The sequence below is a fragment of the Crinia signifera genome, chromosome 6, assembly GCF_055691185.1.
Source record: "Crinia signifera chromosome 6, ASM5569118v1, whole genome shotgun sequence".
Taxonomy (NCBI): Eukaryota; Metazoa; Chordata; class Amphibia; order Anura; family Myobatrachidae; genus Crinia; species Crinia signifera.
This window is the reverse complement of record NC_139222.1, coordinates 11,218,905-11,244,730: the sequence shown is the minus strand read 5'-3', so window position 1 is coordinate 11,244,730 and position 25,826 is coordinate 11,218,905. Positions and strand designations below refer to the sequence as shown.

At 47.9% G+C, this 25,826-nt stretch overlaps 1 protein-coding gene across 1 annotated transcript in view; it reads left to right on the top strand.

The window, feature by feature from the left end:
- Positions 1-12,649, top strand: part of LOC146007439 (uncharacterized) — a 94,845-nt gene extending 82,196 nt beyond the window's left edge. The window contains exons 7-8 of the mRNA XM_083145787.1: positions 9,323-9,407; positions 10,411-12,649. Coding sequence (XP_083001913.1) covers positions 9,323-9,407; positions 10,411-11,882 — 1,557 coding nt within the window. The 3' untranslated portion in view covers positions 11,883-12,649. The remainder of the gene's footprint in view (positions 1-9,322; positions 9,408-10,410) is intronic.
- The last annotated feature ends 13,177 nt before the right edge of the window (positions 12,650-25,826 follow it).

Genomic DNA, 25,826 nt, shown 5'->3' with positions numbered 1-25,826 from the left:
GAGTGTCAGAAAGACTGATACTTTACTGGTTTGTATGACATACACAACTTAGTTGGCCTGCTTCTAAGCAGACCATTGCTAGGTGGTTGCGCTCTGTTATTGCGTTTGCATATTCTAAAGTTGGTAGGCCTGTACCGGCCAGGATTAATGCGCATACCACCAGGTCGGTTGCCACCTCTTGGGCGGTTCGACATGGGGCAACAGCTGAGCAGGTTTGCAGGGCTGCCACTTGGTCTTCTGTTCATACTTTTGCCAAATTCGATAGGTTCCATGAGTTCGCGTCGGTGGACGCATCATTCGGGCAAGCAGTGATGAAAACTGCAGACCTGAGCGTACCCACCCAAAAGGACCGGCTCTGGAACGTCCCAATGTGAAGCTGTGTCACCAGGACCATTGAAAGAGAAAAAGGGATTTTTGTAAGAACTTACCGTTCGAATCCCTTTCTCTGATATGGTCCTGGTGACACAGCGATCCCTCCCTTACGCTCAGTAAGTATGCCAGTGTTCATGATGTTTCATGTTATAATTGGTTGAAAAGTTAAATTTAAAATTGTGCATATAATATGTGCAGGTGTTTGTACTGAGTTAATGTATTCCAGTGGCTTTGAAAGATTGAACTGAGGAATCTGGGATGCAGTAGGGGAGGAGCCTACCCTCCAAAAGCTTTAGGATAGGTGCCTGGCTCCTGCGGACCCTCCTACATCCCCCAATGTGAAGCTGTGTCACCAGGACCATATCAGAGAAAGGGATTCGAACGGTAAGTTCTTACAAAAATCCCTTTTTCCTGCCGCTGCCCCATTCTCCAGCTCGGTCCTGATGTCCCCATTCTGTGTGATCTCCTTCTGTACCTTACTCCTCTGTCCTTCCCCATTCTCCAGCTCAGTCCTGATGTCCCCATTCTGTGTGATCTCCTTCTGTACCCTACTCCTCTGTCCTGCCCCATTCTCCAGCTCAGTCCTGATGTCCCCATTCTGCGTGATCTCCTTCTGTACCCTACTCCCTGTCCTGCCCCATTCTCCAGCTCAGTCCTGATGCCCCCATTCTGTGTGATCTCCTTCTGTACCCTACTCCTCTGTCCTGCCGCTGCCCCATTCTCCAGCTCAGTCCTGATGCCCCCATTCTGTGTGATCTCCTTCTGTACCCTACTCCTCTGTCCTGCCACTGCCCCATTCTCCAGCTCAGTCCTGATGTCCCCATTCTGTGTGATCTCCTTCTGTACCCTACTCCTCTGTCCTGCCACTGCCCCATTCTCCAGCTCAGTCCTGATGTCCCCATTCTGTGTGATCTCCTTCTGTACCCTACTCCTCTGTCCTGCCCCATTCTCCAGCTCAGTCCTGATGCCCCATTCTATGTGATCTCCTTCTGTACCCTACTCCTCTGTCCTACCCCATTCTCCAGCTCAGTCCTGATGCCCCATTCTGTGTGATCTCCTTCTGTACCCTACTCCTCTGTCCTGCCGCTGCCCCATTCTCCAGCTCAGTCCTGATGCCCCCATTCTGTGTGATCTCCTTCTGTACCCTACTCCTCTGTCCTGCCCCATTCTCCAGCTCAGTCCTGATGCCCCCATTCTGTGTGATTTCCTTCTGTACCCTACTCCCCTGTCCTGCCCCATTCTCTAGCTCAGTCCTGATGTCCCCATTCTGTGTGATCTCCTTCTGTGCCCTACTCCTCTGTCCTGCCCCATTCTCCAGCTCAGTCCTGATGTCCCCATTCTGCGTGATCTCCTTCTGTACCCTACTCCCTGTCCTGCCCCATTCTCCAGCTCAGTCCTGATGCCCCCATTCTGTGTGATCTCCTTCTGTACCCTACTCCTCTGTCCTGCTGCTGCCTCATTGTCCAGTTTCCTTACATTTAGCATCTTAGTCACATCACAGTTGTGTTCTCATGCCCGGGCATCCATATGCCATGTGATACGAGATGCCCGGTGGCACCACGAGAGGAGTAGTGCACCCTATGTTTCCTTACAATAGGCATCTTAGTCACATCGCAGGTGCAGAGAAAAGCCTCTGATTGCACTACAGACTCTGGGCTGTGACTTGGTGTCGCACACGTACAGTCACAGATGACGCACAACAGAACATGTGATATACGCAGCTGGCACTGCATTGTGGTGCTTTGTGTACAGGTTCAGCCTCAGTCCCACACTGATGTACAAATGTCGCACACACCAGAGATCAGTGTACACTAGCAATGTCATTCTTTAGTGTTCCCGTTAGGCTTCTTTTGCAGGGCGCTGCGCCCTGCCCCTTTAAAACATGCTCAATTGCGCCCTGCCCTTATTCTCCCGCCCTGCGCCCTGCATAATAATATGTGCCGCCTGTAAAATATCTCTCCCCGGCCGCTCCGCCCGCCCTGCGCCCAGCATATTTATACACGCAGCTTGAGCTGCGTGTACTACTGTCTCTCCCTGGCCGCTCCGCCCTGCATATTTATACACGCAGCTTGAGCTGCGTGTACTGTCTCTCCCTGGCCGCTCCGCCCGCCCGCCCTGCATAATGATACACACAGCTGACACGCCGCTCACCTCTTGCTATGTGAGCGGCAGTCAGCTCCTTACAATCAGCATGCCTTCTGCCGAGCTGACATGCCGCTCACGTAGCAAGAGGTGAGTGGCGTGTCAGGGCTATTACAAGCAGCATGCTGCCTGTCCACCCCACCTCCTTGGCTTTACCCTTGCTAGGCAGTGTGTGCCATGGCTATCCTCTATGGACCTGGGGCACTTCAAGTATTTAATCACCCTGTAGGTAATTTTTGGGGGCATATTACTGTTTTTTTGTGTGTGTGTGGGGGGGGGGGGGGTGTCCTGCGCTATCACAATGCCTGTTATTGGTGGGGGGTGGGGGGGGGGGTTCCTGCGCATTGTGATAGCGCAGGACCCCCCCACCCCACCAATAACAGGCATTGTGATAGCGCAGGACCCCCCCACCTTACCAATAACAGGTATTGTGATATTGGTGGGGTGGGGTAGTCCTGGGCTATCACAATGCCTGTTATTGGTGGGGTGGGGGGGTCCTGCGCATTGTGATAGCGCAGGACCCCCCCCCCCCACCAATCACAATGCGCAGGACCCCCCCACCCCACCAATAACAGGCATTGTGATAGCGCAGGACCCCCCCACCCCACCAATATTAAAATGCCTGTTATTGGTGTGGGGGGGGGGGTCCTGCGCTATCACAATGCCTGTTATTGGTGGGGTGGGGAGGGTGGTCCTGCACTATCACAATGCCGGTTTCATTTTTTTGGAGTGATTTATTGAGTGTTTAATTAAATTATTTGCTATGATTTAAAAAAAATGTCATTTTTATAAATGACATGCAGGCACTAAGTCGACATGCACTGGGTTGACATGGTGTTTTTCACAGTTTTTTGAGCCGACACATGTGCTGACAAGTGGTATTTCATGCCCTACCATCCACTAGGGCGTGGACGCGGTACTACCTCCACCCTCCCCTCCTCCATGTCCATTTCGATACTGCTGACATTCGTATTAAAAAAATGTGAAAAACCCCATGTTGACCTTTTACTGTCGATCTACTTTAATATGTTGTGCTAATGATTGTGTCGACCGTAATGTCATATTCACCTTGACCCATGTCGACCTTCCTTCATGTCAATCTAACAACTGTCAACCTACTTGCAGTGTTCCCTCTAAGCTGTGCGCACGTGCGCGCGCACACAACTCGACAAGCATGCGCACAGACATTACAACAGAGCGCACAAAGCAGCAGTGGTCCCTTTTTGGAGTTGCGGACTCAATTAATGTGTGTTTCACCCATTAACTACATTGTGTGCTGTGTTTTGAATGTTTAATATCATTTTGAAGTAAAGTTAACACAAATGCTGAACGTCATTTTCCAGTTATATATAAATGACGCCCAAAAATTTAAATTTTCTTCCAAAGTTGCACATCCAAAATCTTTTGCCGCACACAGCCTTCGTAAAATTAGAGGGAACATTGCCTACTTGGTGTCCACTGATCCATACATTACATAAATGATTTTGCAGAGTGATGGTTTGAAGTACAGGTGTCGCAAGAGGTGGTTATATAGCCTAAAATGTGCTGAGGTTTGAAGCTCAGGTGTCACAAGATGGTTATATAGCATAAATGTACTGATGGTGTGACGCTCAGGTGTCACAGGATGGATTATATAGCATAAATGTGCCGATGGTGTGACGCTCAGGTGTCACACGATGGATTATATAGCATAAATGTGCTGGTGGCGTGATGCTCAGGTGTCACAAGATGGGTTATATAGCATAAATGTGCTGATGGTGTGACGCTCTCAGGTGTCACAAGATGGTTATATAGCATAAATGTGCCGATGGTGTGACGCTCTCAGGTGTCACAAGATGGGTTATATAGCATATATGTGCCGATGGTGTGACACTCCGGTGTCACAAGATGGATTATATAGCCTAAATGTGCTGATGGTGTGACGCTCAGGTGTCACACGATGGATTATATAGCATAAATGTGCTGGTGGCGTGATGCTCAGGTGTCACAAGATGGTTATATAGCATAAATGTGCCGATGGTGTGACGCTCTCAGATGTCACAAAATGGGTTATATAGCATATATGTGCCGATGGTGTGACACTCCGGTGTCACAAGATGGATTATATAGCATAAATGTGCTGATGGTGTGACGCTCAGGTGTCACAGGGTGGATTATATAGCATAAATGTGCTGATGGTGTGACGCTCAGGTGTCACAGGATGGATTATATAGCATAAATGTGCTGATGGTGTGACGCTCCGCTGTCACAAGATGGATTATATAGCATAAATGTGCTGATGGTGTGATGCTCTCAGGTGTCACAGGATGGTTATATAGCATAAATGTGCTGATGGTGTGACGCTCAGGTGTCACAAGATGGATTATATAGCATAAATGTGCTGATGGTGTGACGCTCCGCTGTTACAAGATGGATTATATAGCATAAATGTGCTGGTGGCGTGATGCTCAGGTGTCACAAGATGGATTATATAGCATAAATGTGCCGATGGTGTGACGCTCTCAGGTGTCACAAGATGGTTATATAGCATAAATGTGCCGATGGTGTGACGCTCTCAGATGTCACAAAATGGGTTATATAGCATATATGTGCCGATGGTGTGACACTCCGGTGTCACAAGATGGATTATATAGCCTAAATGTGCTGATGGTGTGACGCTCAGGTGTCACAGGATGGATTATATAGCATAAATGTGCTGATGGTGTGACGCTCAGGTGTCACAGGATGGGTTATATAGCATAAATGTGCTGATGGTGTGACGCTCAGGTGTCACAGGATGGTTATATAGCATAAATAAGCTGATGGTGTGACGCTCCGGTGTCACAGGATGGGTTATATAGCATAAATGTGCTGATGGTGTGACGCTCCGCTGTCACAAGATGGATTATATAGCATAAATGTGCTGATGGTGTGACGCTCCGCTGTTACAAGATGGATTATATAGCATAAATGTGCTGGTGGCGTGATGCTCAGGTGTCACAAGATGGATTATATAGCATAAATGTGCTGATGGTGTGACGCTCCGCTGTTACAAGATGGATTATATAGCATAAATGTGCTGGTGGCGTGATGCTCAGGTGTCACAAGATGGATTATATAGCATAAATGTGCTGGTGGTGTGACGCTCAGGTGTCACAAGATGGATTATATAGCATAAATGTGATGATGGTGTGATGCTCAGGTGTCACAAGATGGATTATATAGCATAAATGTGCTGATGGTGTGACACTCAGGTGTCACAAGATGGTTATATAGCATAAATGTGCTGATGGTGTGACGCTCCGGTGTCACAAGATGGGTTATATAGCCTAAATGTGCTGATGGTGTGACGCTCCGGTGTCACGAGATGGTTATATAGCCTAAATGTGCTGATGGTGTGACGCTCTCAGGTGTCACAAGGTGGATTATATACTGTAGCATAAACGTGCTGATTGTTTGTAGCTCAGGTGTCACCATTTTGACCTTTAAAATTAAAATGTGCCCTCGCGAGTGAAAAATGTGCCCTCGCGATTGAAAAATGTGCCCTTCCTGTGGTCAGCACCCTGCCCTAAAAAATTTCTAGAGTGAACACTATTTGTGTATTATATACTGTGACTCTCATCAATTACATGTAGGTAAAAGTTTCCGGTCATCAGGTTGTGGTGTTGTTAATGACCAGGGTATATGTGTGTATGGTGGCCATCATCTAGTGTATAGTACAGTGGTTCCCAAACTGTGTGCCGTGGCTCCCTGGGGTGCCTTGGGACACTTGCAGGGGTGCCACGGGGTGGTGGTCCAGGACCAATTCAAATGATTTATGATCAATTATTTATGGACAAAACCAGAGCTGGTGACTGCCAATAATAAAATGTGTACAAACAGAAGCACATTCCACCCTTTACCACATAATGGAACCTAAAAATCACAAACAAACACAATCTACTTCATTTTATATTTATTTTTTCTGCATTTTTGCGGGCCTAGGGGTGCCCTGGAAAATTCTAATGCTCTAGGGTGCCATGATTCAAAAAAGATTGGGAACCCCTGGTATAGGCAATATATCGTTAATGTTGTGCGCTCTCCCATGTTTTTTTTATTTTTTAAGATCTGTTTCGCCAGTGAGATCCAGGGTGTTCATGGGAAATATGAACGACACGGTATAATTGGCATGTGGTCTAGTGTGTACCCAGATTTAGACTTCTAAAAAAATATTGCGTTGGTCCATGGTGGCTGTGCCACTACCAATTCATAAAGAACCGGTAACCCCATCGCCAAGGGGCCACACCCGATAGCCATGCAATAACAGCCACGGGTGGGGGGGGGGGGAGGGGAAGGGGAGTGGGAGTAGGATGGGTCTCTTTGTCTCAGGTTCCCAAGCCTGTGTGTGGGTCTCTTTGTCTTTGGTTCCCAAGCCTGTGTGTGGGTCTCTTTGTCTTTGGTTCCCAAGCCTGTGTGTGGGTCTCTTTGTCTTTGGTTCCCAAGCCTGTGTGTGGGTCTCTTTGTCTTCGGTTCCCAAGCCTGTGTGTGGGTCTCTTTGTCTTCGGTTCCCAAGCCTGTGTGTGGGTCTCTTTGTCTTCGGTTCCCAAGCCTGTGTGTGGGTCTCTTTGTCTTCGGTTCCCAAGCCTGTGTGTGGGTCTCTTTGTCTTCGGTTCCCAAGCCTGTGTGTGGGTCTCTTTGTCTTTGGTTCCCAAGCCTGTTTGTGGGTCTCTTTGTCTTCGGTTCCCAAGCCTGTGTGTGGGTCTCTTTGTCTTCGGTTCCCAAGCCTGTTTGTGGGTCTCTTTGTCTTCGGTTCCCAAGCCTGTGTGTGGGTCTCTTTGTCTTCGGTTCCCAAGCCTGTGTGTGGGTCTCTTTGTCTTCGGTTCCCAAGCCTGTGTGTGGGTCTCTTTGTCTTTGGTTCCCAAGCCTGGGTGTGGGTCTCTTTGTCTTTGGTTCCCAAGCCTGTGTGTGGGTCTCTTTGTCTTTGGTTCCCAAGCCTGTGTGTGGGTCTCTTTGTCTTTGGTTCCCAAGCCTGTGTGTGGGTCTCTTTTTGGTTCCCAAGCCAGAGCTGTTGCTTTAAATCATTGCAACAGAAATGTCCTGCTGTCCACCTTCAGCTAAAAGATCCTCAAAGAGCTGGATGAAATATTTGGGATCCATGTGGAAGCGGAGCATATTTGCACTCATTTGCATGGTAATAGATAAGGAACGGCTACAAAAGGCTTTAATGGAGCTGTGGACTAGGAAATACCTCATTGGGTAGGCGAGCTCACTACCCATGTAGGAATAGGCTACATAGAGGCATGTTGACAGCCATATCAGTAGATCCTCCTGAGTGTCTAGCTCGGATGTCATCACTTCACGGCAGAGCATGTACAGAAACATTACATTGGCCGGATTGAGGAAGCCCATGGTCTTATCGATTTTAGTGATGGAAGTGTCTATATCGATCAGCCAATAAACAAGAGGTTTTGGTGTTATCTTCTCCTTACACCTGCGACAGAGGAACACTGCAAGACAGGCCAGCAGCTCGCTGGTGGATGCCTGCACCGTCCTGGCTTTAGGTGGCGAGAGGTCTTGCTTTTCTTCAACAGGCTCACTGACCGGCTCCTTGGCCCAGGTATCCTGTGAGACCTGTGTTAAATCAACAAAGGAGTAGGATCTCTTTAGGCTCTCATGGGCGAGATGGCTAATATCGACCTGGCCATTTATGTGCTGTCTTCTTCTTTTAGTTATAAAATTTCTCAAGCGCCCAATCAGTGAGCGTCTCTCAGTAGATTCTCCAGTGGTAGTGTTCTGGGTAGCAGTGCGCTGAGTGCCACTTGCTGAATCTTCATCTGGGCGGTTCGCCTTGCGGCAGCACGGGAATGTCAGGCAATTCCACATTATTATTCAGTGTCCTGTTCTTTATGACACTGGTTGTGGTCTGTGGTGGTTCTGATTGCAGAAAATAATCCAATAATAACAGTCTGTTTCCAGCACGTGTGGAATGATGCTTCCTGGGTCAGTCCAAGGCAGCAAATGAGTCCAGCAGATTGTAGCCAGAGGTTTTCTCTGCTTACTCTGGGCATTGTGACATCACATGCAGGTTGTGACATCACATGCTGATTGTGATGCGTTATTTATGCTAATGAGCTACTGATGATATCTAGGCAATCAAACAATGATTACAATTGGTGAAATATAGAATGTATTATCACCTTATTTAGAGCCCTATAAGGAAGATAATAATTTTACATGATCGAAGTAGATAGGATATTTGAATAATCTGAGATTTAAATAGTTATAAATTAAACAAAGAAAAAAAATCTATTTTCCTTCAGCAATGGACCGATGTTTTTTCCTTATTATGAGATAGCAGGATATAATTCATGTCTGTGGACGAAACGCTGTGATTCTAGCGACTCATTGGCTATTTCCAGTGATAGTAATAATGTAACAGACACTGAAGGTGCACTGATTGATTATTGGGCGTTGGGGGATACATGCGATGTGCTTAGTGACTCGGTGACCAACTCATCTCTTTCATCTGGGACACATATTAATTACACAGGTTCTGTGGCTGGCTTTCACCTGGTTTAAACTGCCACACCTCAAGACTCCATTTCACCTTGTTTTAAACTGCCACAGAACCTGTGTAATTGATATGTGTCCCGGATTAAAGGGATGAGTTGGTCACCCTATTAGTGACAGCGCCTGCCTTATTTTCTTATTACACTTTGTGCCTATCCTTGTTATGTCGTTTTTATTTTCTTATATAGGGGGATATTCAATTACCGCGTCATGACTGTCAGGCTGGCCCGACAGACGTGACCCTGTCCCATTCCAGGCTGGCTCGTCGTTGATTCCGCAGGCAGGATTCAATGTCTCGCCTGCCGAGCTGCGGCAGGAAGCACGACAATTCCTGGCTGTTCTCGGCAGAACGGGCCCGGCCGCTTGTAAAGTCGGGCCGTTCTGCAGAGATCCCGGTTTAATGCTGTCGGGGAAGACGGCATTGAATCCGGCCCAATGCTATTTCCCCCATCGGGAATAGCGGCGGCAGATTGAATACCCCCATAATCTGATATATTAGTAATAACTGACTAGGTAATTGTACAGTGGGTCACAGGTCTGTATCCTTCTAATGCCAAACACACCAATTCAATTACTATGTGGCAGTCTGCTGTTTCCTATGGAGTGGAACTCATCACACACTTGGTGCTGTCACCCCATCACTGTCTGACTCCCTTCTTCATATCCATCTACCTACACCCCTCTAACCCTGTTATTCTAAAGCTTTGGAATCCATTTCATCCAGCCCAGGCACCCAGTGGTTTGCATCCACTAGTGTTCCTGCTAGGCTGTTTTAGCGGGGTGCTGTGCCTTGCCCGATATTTTAAGGGAAAAATGCGCCCTGCCCCTCTCGCAGTGCCCCGCTAAAACAGCCTGGTGCCTGCGCGACAGCTTGCACGGGGAAGCCCAGGGCCGCCTTAGACGGCGCTTCCCCAGCATCACGGCACCTTCCCCCTGTAGTGGCGACATCTTCGGTGGGGCCAGGCCTGCCCACTTTAGTGACGTCAATGGCCCGGCCCACTCACTTTAGTGACGTCTGCGGCCCGGCCCGCCCACTTTAGTGACGTCAGCAAGTGTGACGTCGGCGGGCCCGGTGCCCTGCCCGACAAAATTTCTACAGTGAACACTAGTTCTTCCACCTCTGTCTGTTTTACTTCTCCAAATAAGATGCACATTTTGGGTGAGAAAGATGCTCTGTGCTGCTGTGAGCCACGGGGCCTGGCACGGCTGAGAGGGGCTATTTGGTGCTGCTGCAGTAATTAAGGACCCATCTGTGGAAATGCTCCACGGTGTAACAAGATCTCTCTTTCCATGCGTGTATTGTATTCCCAGCGCACGGACACCCAAGAAGGAATCACTCTGATGGATTATCCCCATTTTGTTTTTCAGATTTGAAAATAGAAGATGACATCACAGGAAGTTCTCCAGGAGAAAACCACATTCCTCTAACTATACATTCAGACCATCGCAGTGCAGATACATCGCCTGCTCCCGCCGATAGTGAGGAATGTTCTACTGATGGCACCGATAATGAGGAATGTTCCACTGATGCCACCGATAATGAGGAATGTTCCACTGATCCCTCCGATAATGAGGAATGTACCACTGATCCCTCCGATAATGAGGAATGTACCACTGATGCCACCGATAGTGAGGAATGTTCCACTGATGCCACCGATAATGAGGAATGTTCCACTGATGGCACCGATAATGAGGAATGTACCACTGATGCCACCGATAATGAGGAATGTTCCACTGATCCCTCCGATAATGAGGAATGTACCACTGATGACATCAATAAGGAGAAATGTCCCACTGATGACTCCGATGTTGGTACACCTAGTACATCTCGCAAAGTATTTGCCTGTTCTGAATGTGATAAGTGTTTTCCATGTAAGTCAAGGTTAGTTAGCCATCAGAGAACTCACACAGGGGAGAGGCCGTTTCCATGCTCTGAGTGTGGGAAATGTTTTAAAGTAAAGTCTTATCTTATAACACATCAGAGAGTTCACACAGGGGAGAAGCCATTTATGTGTTCTGTGTGTGGGAAATGTTATAAAATGAGAGCGCATCTTACTGTGCATCATAGAACCCACACAGGGGAGATGATGTTTCCATGTTCCGAGTGCGAGAAATGTTTTACACCTAAATCAGCTCTTGTTATACATCAGAGAACTCACACGGGTGAGAAGCCGTTTTCATGTTCCGAGTGCGAGAAAAGTTTTGCTTTGAAAAGGGATCTTGTTCAACATCAGAGAACTCACACAGGGGAGAAGCCATTTCCATGTTCTGAGTGTGGGAAATGTTTTACACAAAAAAAAGCTCTTGGGAGGCATCAGAGAATTCACACAGGGGAGAAGCCGTATGCATGTTCTGAGTGTGAGAAATGTTATACACAGAGAGCACATCTTGTCCTACATCAGAGAACTCACACAGGGGAGAAGCCGTATGCATGCTCTGAGTGTGGAAAATGTTTTTCAAATAAATTAGGCCTTAAAAGACATCAGCTAAGCCACACAGGGGAGAAGCCGTTTCCTTGTTCTGAATGTGGAAAATGTTTTATATATAAATCAGAACTTAATAGACATCAGCTAAGCCACACAGGGGAGAAGCAGTTTCCATGTTCCGAGTGTGAGAAATGTTTTGCAGCGAAAGGAGATCTTGTTAAACATCAGAGAACTCACACAGGGGAGAAGTTTTTATGCTCTGAGTGTGGGAAATCTTTTACACAAAAACAAACGCTTCGTGCTCATCAGAGAACTCACACAGGGGAGAAGCCGTATGCATGTTCTGAGTGCGGGAAATGTTTTATAAATAAATATTATTTGGTTAGACACCAGAAAATCCACACACAGGTGTAATGTAATACCCGGAAGATAAGGGAAATGATACAGGCTGGTTACATTACTCTGACACTAAAAAGGAGAAATGTTGGCATAAATATGATGTATTCACTTATACCAAATTGTCAGGCGCTGTTTGATCTTAAATATTCATTATAAAACCTTATTATTAATATCGGTCTCTATAGGATTTTTCGTGTCAGTGCATACACGAGTAGTCTAAGGGGGACATTTACTAAGATGTGTATTCTGCTTCACATGTGATGTTGCTATGGGCAACCAATCAGAATCTACTTCCTGCCTGTCACAGTGTCACGATCGCACTGCGGGGTCCTCCTCAGCGTTCGGCTCAGGTGTCCCTTTGATAGTCAGATATGAGCTGTCCCGGGGAAGCAGGAGGCTGACATCTCAGTGTTTGAATATTGGCTTCTTTATCCGGGATTAGTTGTAGATTCAGAGCATTTTCTACTTTGTCTCTCATTCGCCATTCAATGTGTTAAATAAGACGGTGGACAGCAGAAGGCAAATGTGAGGGTGAGAACTAATGCTGCCCATACACTTGTGAGTTATTACATGTAATCATTTGCTTTTGACCACATCTGGCTGATAGATGAAATGATCGTATGCATTTTAATGGGACCATTTAAAAGGATGCGCGGGCACGCCTCTGAGCACTGCACCGATAGATCGTATGTGCTGCACATCATTTCTGTTGAATTGCAGGAGCGATCGCATGTAGTTTTTAACCACATGGGGGGTCAGAGAGAACGCTTTCAGTGGCATGGGGTTTGGGGTGAGGGGGCCGAAGGGACCGCTGGGGACGTGGGAGAGGGCAACATTGTATTGTAGCACTAGCGGGAGTCAGCGGTGGTGGCATAATTGTTTAAAACACTGGGCAGCCCTCTGATAGGCTGAGACAGCTTAGCCAGTCAGAGGGCTGCCCAGTGTTTTAAACAATTTTGCCACCACTGCTGACGCCCGCTTGCACTACATTACAATGCGGTCCTCTGCTAGCACCTGCTGTGCCATCTCAAGATGGCATGGACATCGGGTGCTGAAAAGGGGCACTTTTTACACCACAAGATGCAATCAGGTTTGATGGACATCGCACTTCGATGTTACATCGAATCCGATAGCATAAGTGTATAGGCAACATTACTTTTGATATCTCCTATATATTGTGTCTATAACGCTCTGTTCCTGGACTTTCCTCTTAATGTGTGATTGCCTTCATCTGTGCTGAACACCTTTCTGAGAAATTAACCTGTTTAAAACAGGTGATGGCAATCATACATTAAGGGGAAGTCTAGAAACAGAGCATTGTGTCCCTCCTGGAGAGGGTCATGTTGGGAGGTGTGTGACAGAGAACCAGCCCAGTGAGCTCACAGACAGTGCCAGACACCCACTGACTTCCCATGTTGGCCAGCACTGCTACTCCACAGCCACCAGGTGAGCGCCCCCCTCCCGCGATTTGCGGCAAAACCACCCCCCCCCCCCCCCCCGCGAGCCCCCCCCCTCCCGCGATTCGCGGCAAAAACACCCGCTACCCCGCGACCCCCCCCTACCGCGATTCGCAGCAAAAACACCCCCGCGACTTGCTGCAAAAAGAACCCCCCCACGACCCCTCCCGCAATTCGCGGCATAACCACCACCCCGCGACCCCCCCCCCTCCCGCGAATCGCGGAAAAAACACCCCCCCCCGCGACCTCCCTCCCGCGATTCGCGGCAAAAAAGACCCCCCCGCGACCCCCCCTTGCACGATTGGCGGCACCCCCCCTGCGACCCCCCCTCCCGCGATTCGCGGCAAACCCCCCCCCCCCCCCCCGCAATTCGCAGCAGCCCCAGGATTAAATGGCACATGCAAAACACTGACATGGCTATGGTCGACAATGAAAAAGGTTGACATGAGTTTTTGAAGATTTATTTTTATTTTTTTTAATTTTTTCATATTCATTGTCATGTGTCGACATGGACACCAATGAAGTGGCACACTTATGTCAACATTTACATGTGTTGACCTTTCTGTGTTGATTTTTTTCTTGTGGCGATTCGTGTCACACCCTCCCGCGATTCGCGGCACCCCCCGTGACCCCCCAACCTCCTGCAATTCGCGGCAACCCCCCACCGGAACCCCTGTGAACCCCGCCCTCTCGCGATTCGCGGCACCCACCCCCGCGACCCCCCTCCCGCAATTCGCGGCACCCCCCCGTGATTCGCGGCAGCTCCAGAATTAAATTGCACATGGAAAACACTGACATGGCTATGGTCGACAATGAAAAAGGTTGACATGAGTTTTTGAAGTTTTTTTGTCATTTTTTGAATATTTTCATATTCATTCTCATGTGTCGACATGGACACCAATGAAGTGCCACACTTATGTCAACATTTACATGTGTTGACCTTTCTGTGTTGATTTTTTTCTTGTGGGGATTCGCGTCACACCCCCCGCAACCCCCCCCCCTCCGGCGATTCGCGGCACCCCCCCCCCCCTCCCGCAATTCGCGGCAACCCCCCACCGGAACCCCCATGAACCCCGCTCTCCCGCGATTCGCGGCACCCACCCCCCGCAACCCCCCCTCCCGCAAATCGCGTCACCCCCCGCGATTCGCGGCAGCCCCAGGATTAAATGGCACATGCAAAACACTGGCACGGCTATGGTCGACAATGAAAAAGGTTGACATGAGTTTTTGAAGATTTATTTTTAATTTTTTTAATTTTTTCATATTCATTGTCATGTGTCGACATGGACACCAATGAAGTGGCACACTTATGTCAACATTTACATGTGTTGACCTTTCTGTGTTGATTTTTTCTTGTGGCGATTCGCGTCACACCCCCCCGCAATTCGCGGCAACCCCCCACCGGAACCCCTGTGAACCCCGCCCTCTCGCGATTCGCGGCACCCACCCCCGCGACCCCCCCTCCCGCAATTCGCGGCACCCCCCCCCCCCCGTGATTCGCGGCAGCTCCAGAATTAAATTGCACATGGAAAACACTGACATGGCTATGGTCGACAATGAAAAAGGTTGACATGAGTTTTTGAAGTTTTTTTGTCATTTTTTGAATATTTTCATATTCATTCTCATGTGTCGACATGGACACCAATGAAGTGCCACACTTATGTCAACATTTACATGTGTTGACCTTTCTGTGTTGATTTTTTCTTGTGGCGATTTGTGTCACACCCCCCCCCCACGCAACCCCCACTCCCGCGATTCACGGCACACACACTCCCCCCCGCGATTCTCGGCACCCCACCCCGTGACCCCCCCTCCCGTGATTCACGGCACACCCCCTGCGACCCCCCCCCTACCATGATTCGCCGTAACCCCCCTCCCGCGATTTGCGGCAACCCACCCCGCGACCCCCCTCCCGCGATTCTCTGCAATCCCTCCCCTCCCGCGATTCGCAGCATCCACCCCCCCACAACCCCCCCTCCTGCAATTCGCGGCACCCCCCGCGACCCCCCCTCCTGCAATTCGCGGCACCCTCCGCGACCCCCCCTCCCGCGATTCGCAGACACCTAAGTTGCAATACAGGGCATCTTTCATACAATTCTAACCATATTTCTCATATACAAACGTTCACAAATTAAGGGGGCGCAGCCCCTTACGACGGTGTGAAGAGCGCCCGTAGGGCGCGATGAATCACCTAGTATGTATATATTCCCTATTTTCTTAAGGCTGTCTCATTCTGTGGTGGTGAGTGTTCCTGCAATGCCGATTCTGTATCAGGGCCCATCTGCACCAATGCACAGAAAAGCAGAAGCGTTCTCTTTTCATTTTCACTCCAACTTGCTGATGACCAAATGCTCTCATCTGTTGTGATCATAGTACTGCCATACCTCACTGTGTCCCCTAGTCTCCTCCCACCTTAGAGGCTAAGCCGTGATTGGCCTGGTTAGCACCTGATTAGGAGACTATCAGGGAATACCTGGTGCTGTAATCTCTCAGACAGCAGAAGCGCAGGAACTATTCCCAGTGGAGTATTCTATACAGCCAGATCTGTTCTGTTTCTCTGCATCTCATCTGTCAGCCTTTAGGATGCTAACTGGTGCTGAGCAATATTATAAATGTATTCACTGGAACCTATGGATACTAAATATTGTATCTATTGCTGAGTACGGAATGTTCTCATTCAGTGTCATGCGTTATAACTGACATTTCCTGGCCGATGTCACTGATCATATTATATCTTAGCCACCTATTGTAGTGACTTACATCTTATTACCGGTGGTGGCCATTTATAGGAGATAATCCGTAGTGTAACCATTGTATGTGATCACAAAGACCTTTCCTATCATTATAAGGATTTCTGCATTTATGTGTATTGATTATGTCTTTCATGTTTGTCTTTATTGCTAAATATATGACGCTATTTTAAACTATCTTCTGAATAAAAGTTTTTTTAATTAATTCACCGATCATTTTATCTATATCTTTATAAAGTGTGTCCCAAAACCCCTGTTGTTCTTCTTTGGTTTTCTACGACTGACTGTTGTTTTCAGTTATTGCTCTGAACCTACCTTGGGAGCGCCGCCAACCAGATACCACATGGGATTACCGGTAATGTGGTTTTGATGTTGGTAAAATTTGATTATTTACTTATGTTATACTTCAGTGCCTGTGCGAATCCTCCCCGACCGTGTGTATGGTTGCAGACCCATCAGGTTGTTTTAAAAAGTGATGTGGGTCTTTAGAGCCTGTTTGAGAGGTAAAGAATTCCAGAGGTAGGGGGCAGCATGTGATAAGTCTTGGAGGTAGGAGTGGGAGGAAGTAATCCATAGGCAGTAGAGGTGGCATGCATTATCAGAGCGAAGAGGGCGGGCAGGAGTGTAAAGGGAGATGAGGTCAGAGATGTGAATGGGTGAGTAAGTGTTGGAAGCTTAAATTGGATTCTGAAAGGGAAGGGAAGCCAGTGAAAGAAACTATGATATTCTTGTAACCTTTCTTATTTCTGTAACATTGAGATTTGAAGTTTGGACCTGGATTAAAAATCTAAATCTTAGTTCTGGTTTTCTGCGTTTTCCAACCCAAGACCGAGAGCATGTTACCATTTTCTTTATGTATTAATAATTTTGTGTGCAGGTAAGAGTCAGAGCTTGCCCTGGGCATTGGCATACACACGGTACTCTGGCTGGTGGCAGTAACTGCTTTGATTTAGCACATGCGCTGAGGTAGTCAGTAAGGTGTCACCGGCAACGATATTTTGCCACACCTAAAATAGTAGAATTTATCACCCTTTCAGACCTGACCTCTGACAGACTGATTAGAGGAGAATTACAACTAATTGAACTTCAAAAATAAAAAATTCCTTAGGGACAGGTTCAATATACCACCCAGAGACAAGAAGAAACCAATTAAGACTTTAGAGAAAGGAACATTGAAGAGCAGTTCAGTATACAAAAGACTCAACCTAACATACCAGCAGTATATGACATCACTACATACCAGCAGTATATGACATCACTACATACCAAAGCAAGACAAGAAACAGAGACCCCAGCAGAAAACAATATTCTAGCTGATGAGACAACGAATACATCGATAGCTGAACAATCGTTTCCAATACATGAAGTAGAAACACCGTTAGAAGAAAACTCACATTACGACCATCTAGCTAGGATTTCACTAGAACAAGGGTGGGAATCAAGCAGAACAGAGGGACATACCATCAGATTCTCAATATAAAAAACAGAATTCACAATACATCGGGGTACACCTGAGAGAGGATCAGAACTAGAATCAAACACTGACCAAAGAACATCTAAACAACATCAGACCTCACCAAGTGAGACAACAAGCACCCAGACATGTGTCGACATAGCACCTCTTTTTTTAGGGGTGAAACACACAGCACCTCCATAAATAAAGAAAACAACGAGATGGAGAAATGTAACAAACACAATAAGAGGACTAGAAGAGGGTGCAGAGGAGGAGGTGGCAAGAAAGAGAGTAAGACACAGGAGGGGGAAATAAGAAAAGGAATATTCATTTTAAGCAACCATATCATGACAAAAGAACATACAAAATTACTAGGTAAAGGGCTAAAGTTCACTCCTACCAATCAATGAGACAAGTTCCAGATGTACCTTGATTTACATAATTTTACAGGAAAACTCACATAAAAAGAAGTTTTTTGCAAATACAACGCCAGCACCAATAAAAAACACCGATAATGGGGACCAATACAAACATACACACCAAAAACCAGCATCAACCTTCTACCCCAGCTACATGAAAGGCGCACAGATAGACAGTTTCACCAAGATGGTAGAAAAAGATCTAGAAAAACTAGACATACACAATCATGACAAGAACCTAACCAGAAAAGAAATATCAGCATTACAGGATCTGTTTTACTATCTCCCAAAAATCCACAAAAACGCTGTAAAACCTGGTAAGCCAATAATTTCTGGGATCAACTCATTAGCATCAAACCTCTCACGATACTTGGATACCTTTTTGCAGCCATATGTTGAAAAACAGAGATAATTTCTAAGAGACACCACACATATACTAGACAAACTTCAAAATACCCAATGGGACCAAGACCTCTGGCTGGCCACATCCGATGTTACATCATTATATTCAGTGATAGAACATGAGCAAGGGCTAGAAAGTATTAAATACCATCTCACACAGGATAAAGATTTAGCAACAGAACAGATACAATTCATTATCACCAGCATAAATGTAATTCCTAAACACAATTATGTCTGGTTTGAGAATCAGTTTTTCTTGCAGTCCACAGGAACAGCAATGGGAACGAGATTTGCCCCCAGTCACGCCAACCTCTTCATGAGTTGGTGGGAGGACCACCACATATGGGGAGAGGGGTGGTGGCTGGAGGTGAATCTCGTGCTACGGACAAGGTACATAGATGATGTGATCTTCATCTGGAGAGGGGATGAGCAGTCATTAAAATAATTCATTTCACACAACTAATAACAAGAACAATCTAATTTTCACAACCACTTATAGCAGAAAAGAAGTAAATTTCCTCAACCTAAACGTTTAAACAGACGAATCTAGGATTCAAACAAAAACATGAAAAAAACGGTAGATGTAAACAGCTACATACTGTCAACCAGTTGGCATCACCCAAACTGGATGAATTCAGTCCTCAAAAGCCACTTTATGAGACTAAAGGCCCATACACACTTAACGATTTTCAGCTGAAAATCGCTCATTTTGGCCGTTTTGAGCGATTTTCAGCTGAAAATCGCCCAGTGTGTATGAGCCACAGATGGTAGACTAGCGATGATGCGCACTCCCGCATCATCGCTAGCAAAATCTCTAGTCTGCTGGTTTTACCAGCATGCCAGCGATGATGGCTGATTTTATCAGCCATCATCGCTGAGTGTGTACGCCCCTCACGGCCGCCGGGCTGAAAGACTAGCCACTTTGATCCCGGCGGACCGCCCCGCTGCGTCCCCTTCTCCCTCCCCCTGAAGTGCTACTCACTCCCCCTGCTCCGTATAGCGCCGCACGGAGCAGGGAGGTAAAAGCCGCCGCTGTCACCCCGCTCCCATCCGCAGAGGCGCCAGCACCTCTAGTCCCCTTCTCCCTCCCCGGCTCCCTCTGCTCGGTATATACTCGAGCATCGAGCTGTGTGCTGCAGCTCCCTGCCGGCTGAGCAGGGAGAAAAAGCCGCCCGAATGCCTGGTCTCAGACTCCTTCCCGCAGCAGCGCTATTGATCAGCCAGTAATATATACATTGCTGGCACATGCCAGCAATGTATATATTTCTGGCAGCCCTGCCCACCAATGAATATTTATTAGCTGGTAATATATACATTGCTGGCACATGCCAGCAATGTATATATTTCTGGCAGCCCTGCCCACCAATGAATATTTATTAGCTGGTAATATATACATTGCTGGCACATGCCAGCAATGTATATATTTCTGGCAGCCCTGCCCACCAATGAATATTTATTAGCTGGTAATATATACATTGCTGGCACATGCCAGCAATGTATATGTTACTGGTCGACCCCTGCCCACCAATGTACAGTACATTGATTAGCTGGTAATATATACATGGCTGGCATATATATTGCTGGTACCCCTGCCCACCAATGTATTTTGATTAGCCAGTAATATATATTGCTGGCACGGACCACTGCCCACCAATATTTATTAATAAAATATGAGGCGGTAACGTATGGCCCGCACTGTCTACGTTACCGCCACCATTGCCCACCAACGTACATTGGGGTGTATTCAATGCCGTGGGCGAGCGGTGACAGCGAGCAGGGCTTCCTGCTCGCTATCACTGCTCGCCCTGTCAATATTCAACTCACCCCCCTCATACTCCAATTCCCCCTCGCTCCGTTTTTTGAGCGAGGGGGAATCGGCGGCTGCAGAAGCAGCGAGACTCACGGCTAAATACAGCGGGTTCACTCCATTAGCCACGGGTATCGCTGTTTGGGGGAATCCTCGCAGTCCTGTGATGGCGAGGATTCCCCCAGAACATTGAATAAGGCGAGCAGCCGGCGAGGGGGTTAAACAGCGATGATCGTAGTTTTTTTGCGATCCTCGCTGTTTAACCCCCTTTGCCGGCCGCGGCAAGTGGCATTGAATACTACCCATTATGTTATGGGGTTAACACATGCATTGCTGGTCTGTGTCAGCAATATATGCGTTACCGCCGCCACTGTCAAACGCCTCTGATCCCTGGTCATTTGCGGTCTTATTGACAGCAGACAGACATTTTGGAGCATGCCATTACCATTTTCTGGGAGTTCACCAGAAAATGCAGGTGTTCCCCAGCCATTCAGCCATCAGTGCCCACCTCCCCTCTCCACGCCCCCCACGGCCATCAAAGTGCTGAGTAGTCCTGGCTTACTTGTTGCAGGGGGAAAGTCATTTGATGGTGAATGGTTTCTCCCTACATGCACGGCTGCAAATGAAGTTGTGCACATGGGAAGGATTTCACCCTGGGTGGGGTGGCGTGATTTCTGGGCTCCGAATATATGCAGCCCAGCGATCAGTTCTGAATCAGTACAGAAATGCACTGAAGAAAAGGGCCACTGCTCCCACCCTTGGAATTCAAACCCCGCCCATTATGTAAATCGCCTTTTATATGAAAGATTTTCAGCAAAGTCTTTCACCTCCTGAAAATCTCTTGCTCTTTGGGAAAATAGCTCAGTGTGTATGCACTACTTTGGTGACAGATATATCTTTCAAAGATTTTGGCAAAGTCTTTTGAAATGAAAATCTTCTAGTGTGTATGGGCCTTAAGATGAAACTTCTCCAAAATTTCATACTACATAAAACAAGGGAATGAACTGGCCAGTGAATTCAAAGAAAAACAATATGAAGAAAACAAAATCAGTGAAGCCTTTCAACAAATTCAACAGACCAATAGAGAAGACCTATAGAAATACAGAGATAAAGGAGCAGATAAAGATCCAATCCTTAATGAGGTAACTTTCATCACACAATACTCCAAACAATCAGGACAATTGAGGAAAATTCTAATCAAACACTGGCCAATACTATTAGAAGATGAAGTTCTGGCAGACCATCTCCCACAATTACCAAAACTTATATTCAAAAAGGCACCTGATTTAAAACAAAAGTTAATAAACAACCATATCCCCCCAAAACCTGCCATGCAAACAACAATAGATCAGTGCCCCCCTAACAAAAGATTTATTCTATTGTGGAAACCAAAAACAGAGAAGCACCAGACCCACCACAGACTTTAAATCCTTTGTCAATGACGAAACATTTAAAATAAAGCAAGAAATCACATGCGACAGCAAAGGTGTCATTTATCTCCTGAAATGTGGGTGCAACAAACAATGCGTTGGCAGAACTACCAGACAACTAAAAGAGCATATATACGAGCACTTAAGGAACATAAAAAGAGGGTACAAGGAACACAATATCTGAAGACACTTCAAACTTCACCATGATAGTGACCCACAATTAGGGAAGCCAATCCCAGGGCAATTTTTCAATCCCAGGATTGAAAAATGCTCAATCCCGGGATTGGCTTCCCTAACAAAAAAAAAAATGCCCTGCATGTTTACTTACATGGGCATGGTGATGTTGCCGGGAGGGTGGGCGTGGAGCCGGGAGGGGTCACCGGGAGCCGGGTGGGTAGGCGGGGTCTCCGGGAGCCAGCCAGCATGTTGTCTAGGACAGGAGCAGGCAGGAAACTGGGTGGGGGAGAGAGTTCTCCGTGAGCCGGGTGGGTAGGCGGGGTCTCTGGGAGCCAGCACGCAGGACACTTCTTAGGCTGTCTGTGCGGCCTGTGCAGCTTGACCTATGACCTCGCCACACTGCCGGGTGCAGGGGAAGTCTGGCAGCGTCTGAGCGATGCTCAGACGCTGCCCAGCATTAGACTGCCCAAATCCCGAAATTCCGGGATTGGATACACCAATCCCGGTGTTTTGGGCCAAATCCCGGGATCCCGCCGATAACGATCCCGGGATTGGCCACCCTACCCACAATCATTGAAAATTGTGGGTATAGAATTGTTACATCCAAACTGGAGGGTGGAAGACTGTACACATAAAATCAACAAAGCAGAATTAAAAGGAATGTAAAAACTTAAAACATTTGCACCAAGAGGGCTCAACCTACATAATGAGGTTAAATCAATCATTGGCAAAAAAATAGAGCACAAGAACAAATCTAAACATGGAGTGTACACATGTGCAACACCTTCACCATCTGGGGCTATCAGTTGAGACGCTGGCACCCCTAAGCTGCACCAGTCCCTCTCCTCTGAAAACCTGCAGCAACAAACCAGCGGGCTTTTAAAGGAGATCGTTGCCATTAATCTGACACACGCTCTCAGGGCCCGGTGTACAGACCATAGCACGGGACTACAGATCGGTCAGTCTTAAGGACATTCAATTTGTTTATGATACTGAATTGTTGTATGCATTATCTATCACTTATTTTACTTAGTAAAAGCATTAAAAAGTTTACCACTGCGTTAATTTTACCATCATTCATGTACAACATATGTTCCCCCATACCCAACCAAAGACAAAGCGCAATCTACAATTTCTTTACGCCTAAAATAGTGACAAACTGGTCATTTGGCACATAATGTCATACAGTAGTGCCCCTTATCACATGCAACATGGTAGTGCCCCTTACACATTATGCCACATAGTACTGCCCTTAATACACATTAAACCACATTATAGTACTCCTTACACGTCACACTAGCCCATATACACATGCACAACAGTATTGCCTCTTTCACATTATGCCACACATAGTGCCCCTTATACCACACAGCAGTGCCCCTTACACATTATGCTGCATAGTAGTGTCTCACACATTATTCCACACTGTAGTAACCCTTACACATTATTTCACACACTAGCACTCCTTATAGACATGCCACACAGTAGTGCCCCATATACACATTATACCACACAGCAGTGCCCCTTACACATTATGCTGCATAGTAGTGTCTCTTACACATTACTCCATACTGTAGTACCCCTTACACATTATTACACACACTAGCACTCCACATGCCACACAGTAGTCCCCCTTATACATCATGTGACACTAGTACCCCTTAAACAAATGCCATACAGTAGTAACTGTAGGAGGCAAATTATTTTTAAGCATAGAATAGAATAGAATAGAATAGAATCAACTTTATTGGCCATGTGTGCTTGCGCACACTAGGAATTTTTTGTGGATATACAGTGCAGCATCAGCAGGGATGAAAAAGGGGGGGGTGCGGGCATTACATACATTACATTGAGACATTACATGTGGGGAACGCAGCCCGCCGATCAGCACAGCGCCTAGGCAGCCATCCGCGGCGCCACTGGTCGCTGAAGTAGCTGTGGAAGGTAGCAGTAACAGTATGAGCACAAACATTGCAATTTAAGCAGAGACAGTACAGTTATCACATAGGGGACACAGGGTTACATATGGCTGAGTGCACATCCTAGGCAGCCATTTGCGGCGCCAACTTGTATCTTCCTGGGGTGGTGGTGGTGGTGATGGTGGCGGGGGGAGGGGGCAGAAAGAGTCAGTGAGGCCGGGGGAGAGTCAGTCAGGAAGGGGGGGGGTGGAGGGCTCGGGGGGCCTGCAGAGTTACCCGGGGCCGGTGCGGCCTGTCTGGGGGGGATCCTGCCAGATGTGGAGACTTGCCCTGCCCCCAAACTGCCTTGTTCAGCCATATTCCCCTGCCTTGTTCAGCCATCCTCTGATCCTGTGATGTTTCTGGGGTGGGGGTTACCCGGACAATGTTCAGATGGTGCTGCCGGTGGTGGGTTGCTGCCAGGGGGGGAGAAGATGCTACTGCGGGTGGGGGGGGCCGCGCTGCCCGATGGTGCTGCTGGGGGGGGGGGGGGGGGGGCCGCAGTGCTGCTCGATGGTGTTGGTGCTGCAGGCGGGAGCACAGCTCTGTCCGCCTCCGGCCGGGTGCTGCTGGGGGGGGGGGGGGGCCGCAGTGCTGCTCGATGGTGCTGGTGCTGCAGGCGGGAGCACAGCTCTGTCCGCCTCCGGCCGGGTGACGCCGCATCCTGCGCCGAGGGGACACGGTGCTCACTTCTCACCCTCTCCCGCCGCAGGTCACCTCCGACCGCCTCCTCCGCTCTGATCTTGACGACCGCCTCCTCCTCTCTGCCCGCCGCTGCCGCCACGCTGCTCCGGAGGCCGGGGGTATGGATTTCTCCTGCCGCAGGTCACCTCCGACCGCTTCCTCCGTTCTGCTCCCACCGGCCGCCTCCTCCTGTCTGCCCGCCGCTGCCGCCACGCTGCTCCAGAGGCCGGGGATGGTGGAGCTCCGTGGATGGGAGATCGGAGCTCCACGTGATGCGACCATCCCCGGCCACCACCGGAAGTAGACAAGCATGACAAGATATTTGTCGCAGATGCAAGCTGCATCTATTAGCATAGCGAACCTCTGGTGCGGTTATGTGCACTTTATCACTTTTAAGAGAGTACAATAGCATATACTGTTGTATTGTGGTCCAACGCACAGATTTAATTAGCAAAGTAAAGATAACAGCAAAGTATGTATAGGACAGCCAACAGATAATTACAGCAAAGAGAGAACCACAACCTACATATACATACATACATACATACACACCCACACAAGTGCCTCCTGGATCCAGGATGTTCGTCGTCAAGTAGAAGTCTTCAGAGTGTTACCAAAACTGATCCAAGTAGCAGATATTTATACACTGTCTCCAAAAGCACATAATGCATCAGGTAAAGTCTTCTCTCATTGGTCCAAGGGTCACACCCTCCAAGTATTTGACGCCCATAGGCTAGCTCACATGAGGATGAGGGCTTTGTTTTTCTTCACAAGCATGCAGCCTTGCCTTTGGAATCCCCCTGTTAAAGCCTCTGGCTCTTAATAGGGAGATCTCAACAGCCACCCTGTCAAAGCCAGATACCGCAAATCCGGGTGTAGACCCGGTCCCTGAGAGAGCATGTCTGTGCGTAGAGGTAGACGGATCAGAGGGGTCACTGACAGGGCCTGCAGATTCGAGAACCAGATTCGTCTGGGCCAATATGGAGCCACTATGATCAAGGTGTCGCCCTCCACCTTCAACTTTTGAATTACCTGCAGGATGAGGGAAATCGAAGCCGACAGTGCGTCCACCATGCAAGCCCCTGGATCCGTACAGGGTATCCTTGTGGTTGTGGCATGATGCCATCAAGTCCACCTCGGGCCTGCCCCAATGGCGCACCAGTAACTGGAACACCTATGGATGGAGGGCCCATTCGCCCACATTCAGGGTCTGATGACTCAGGAAGTCCGCTTCCCAATTGAGGACTCCTGGGATTAAGATCACTGAGAGAGCAGGAATCTTTTTCTTCGCCCATTGGAAGATGGGGCATGACTCCACCATGACAGCCCGACTGCGAGTGCCAGTGGTTGATAAGCCACCTTCGTTGCATTGACTGACTAAGCCAGGGTTCCGCCAAGTAAAGGGCCCAGAAGATTGCCCTC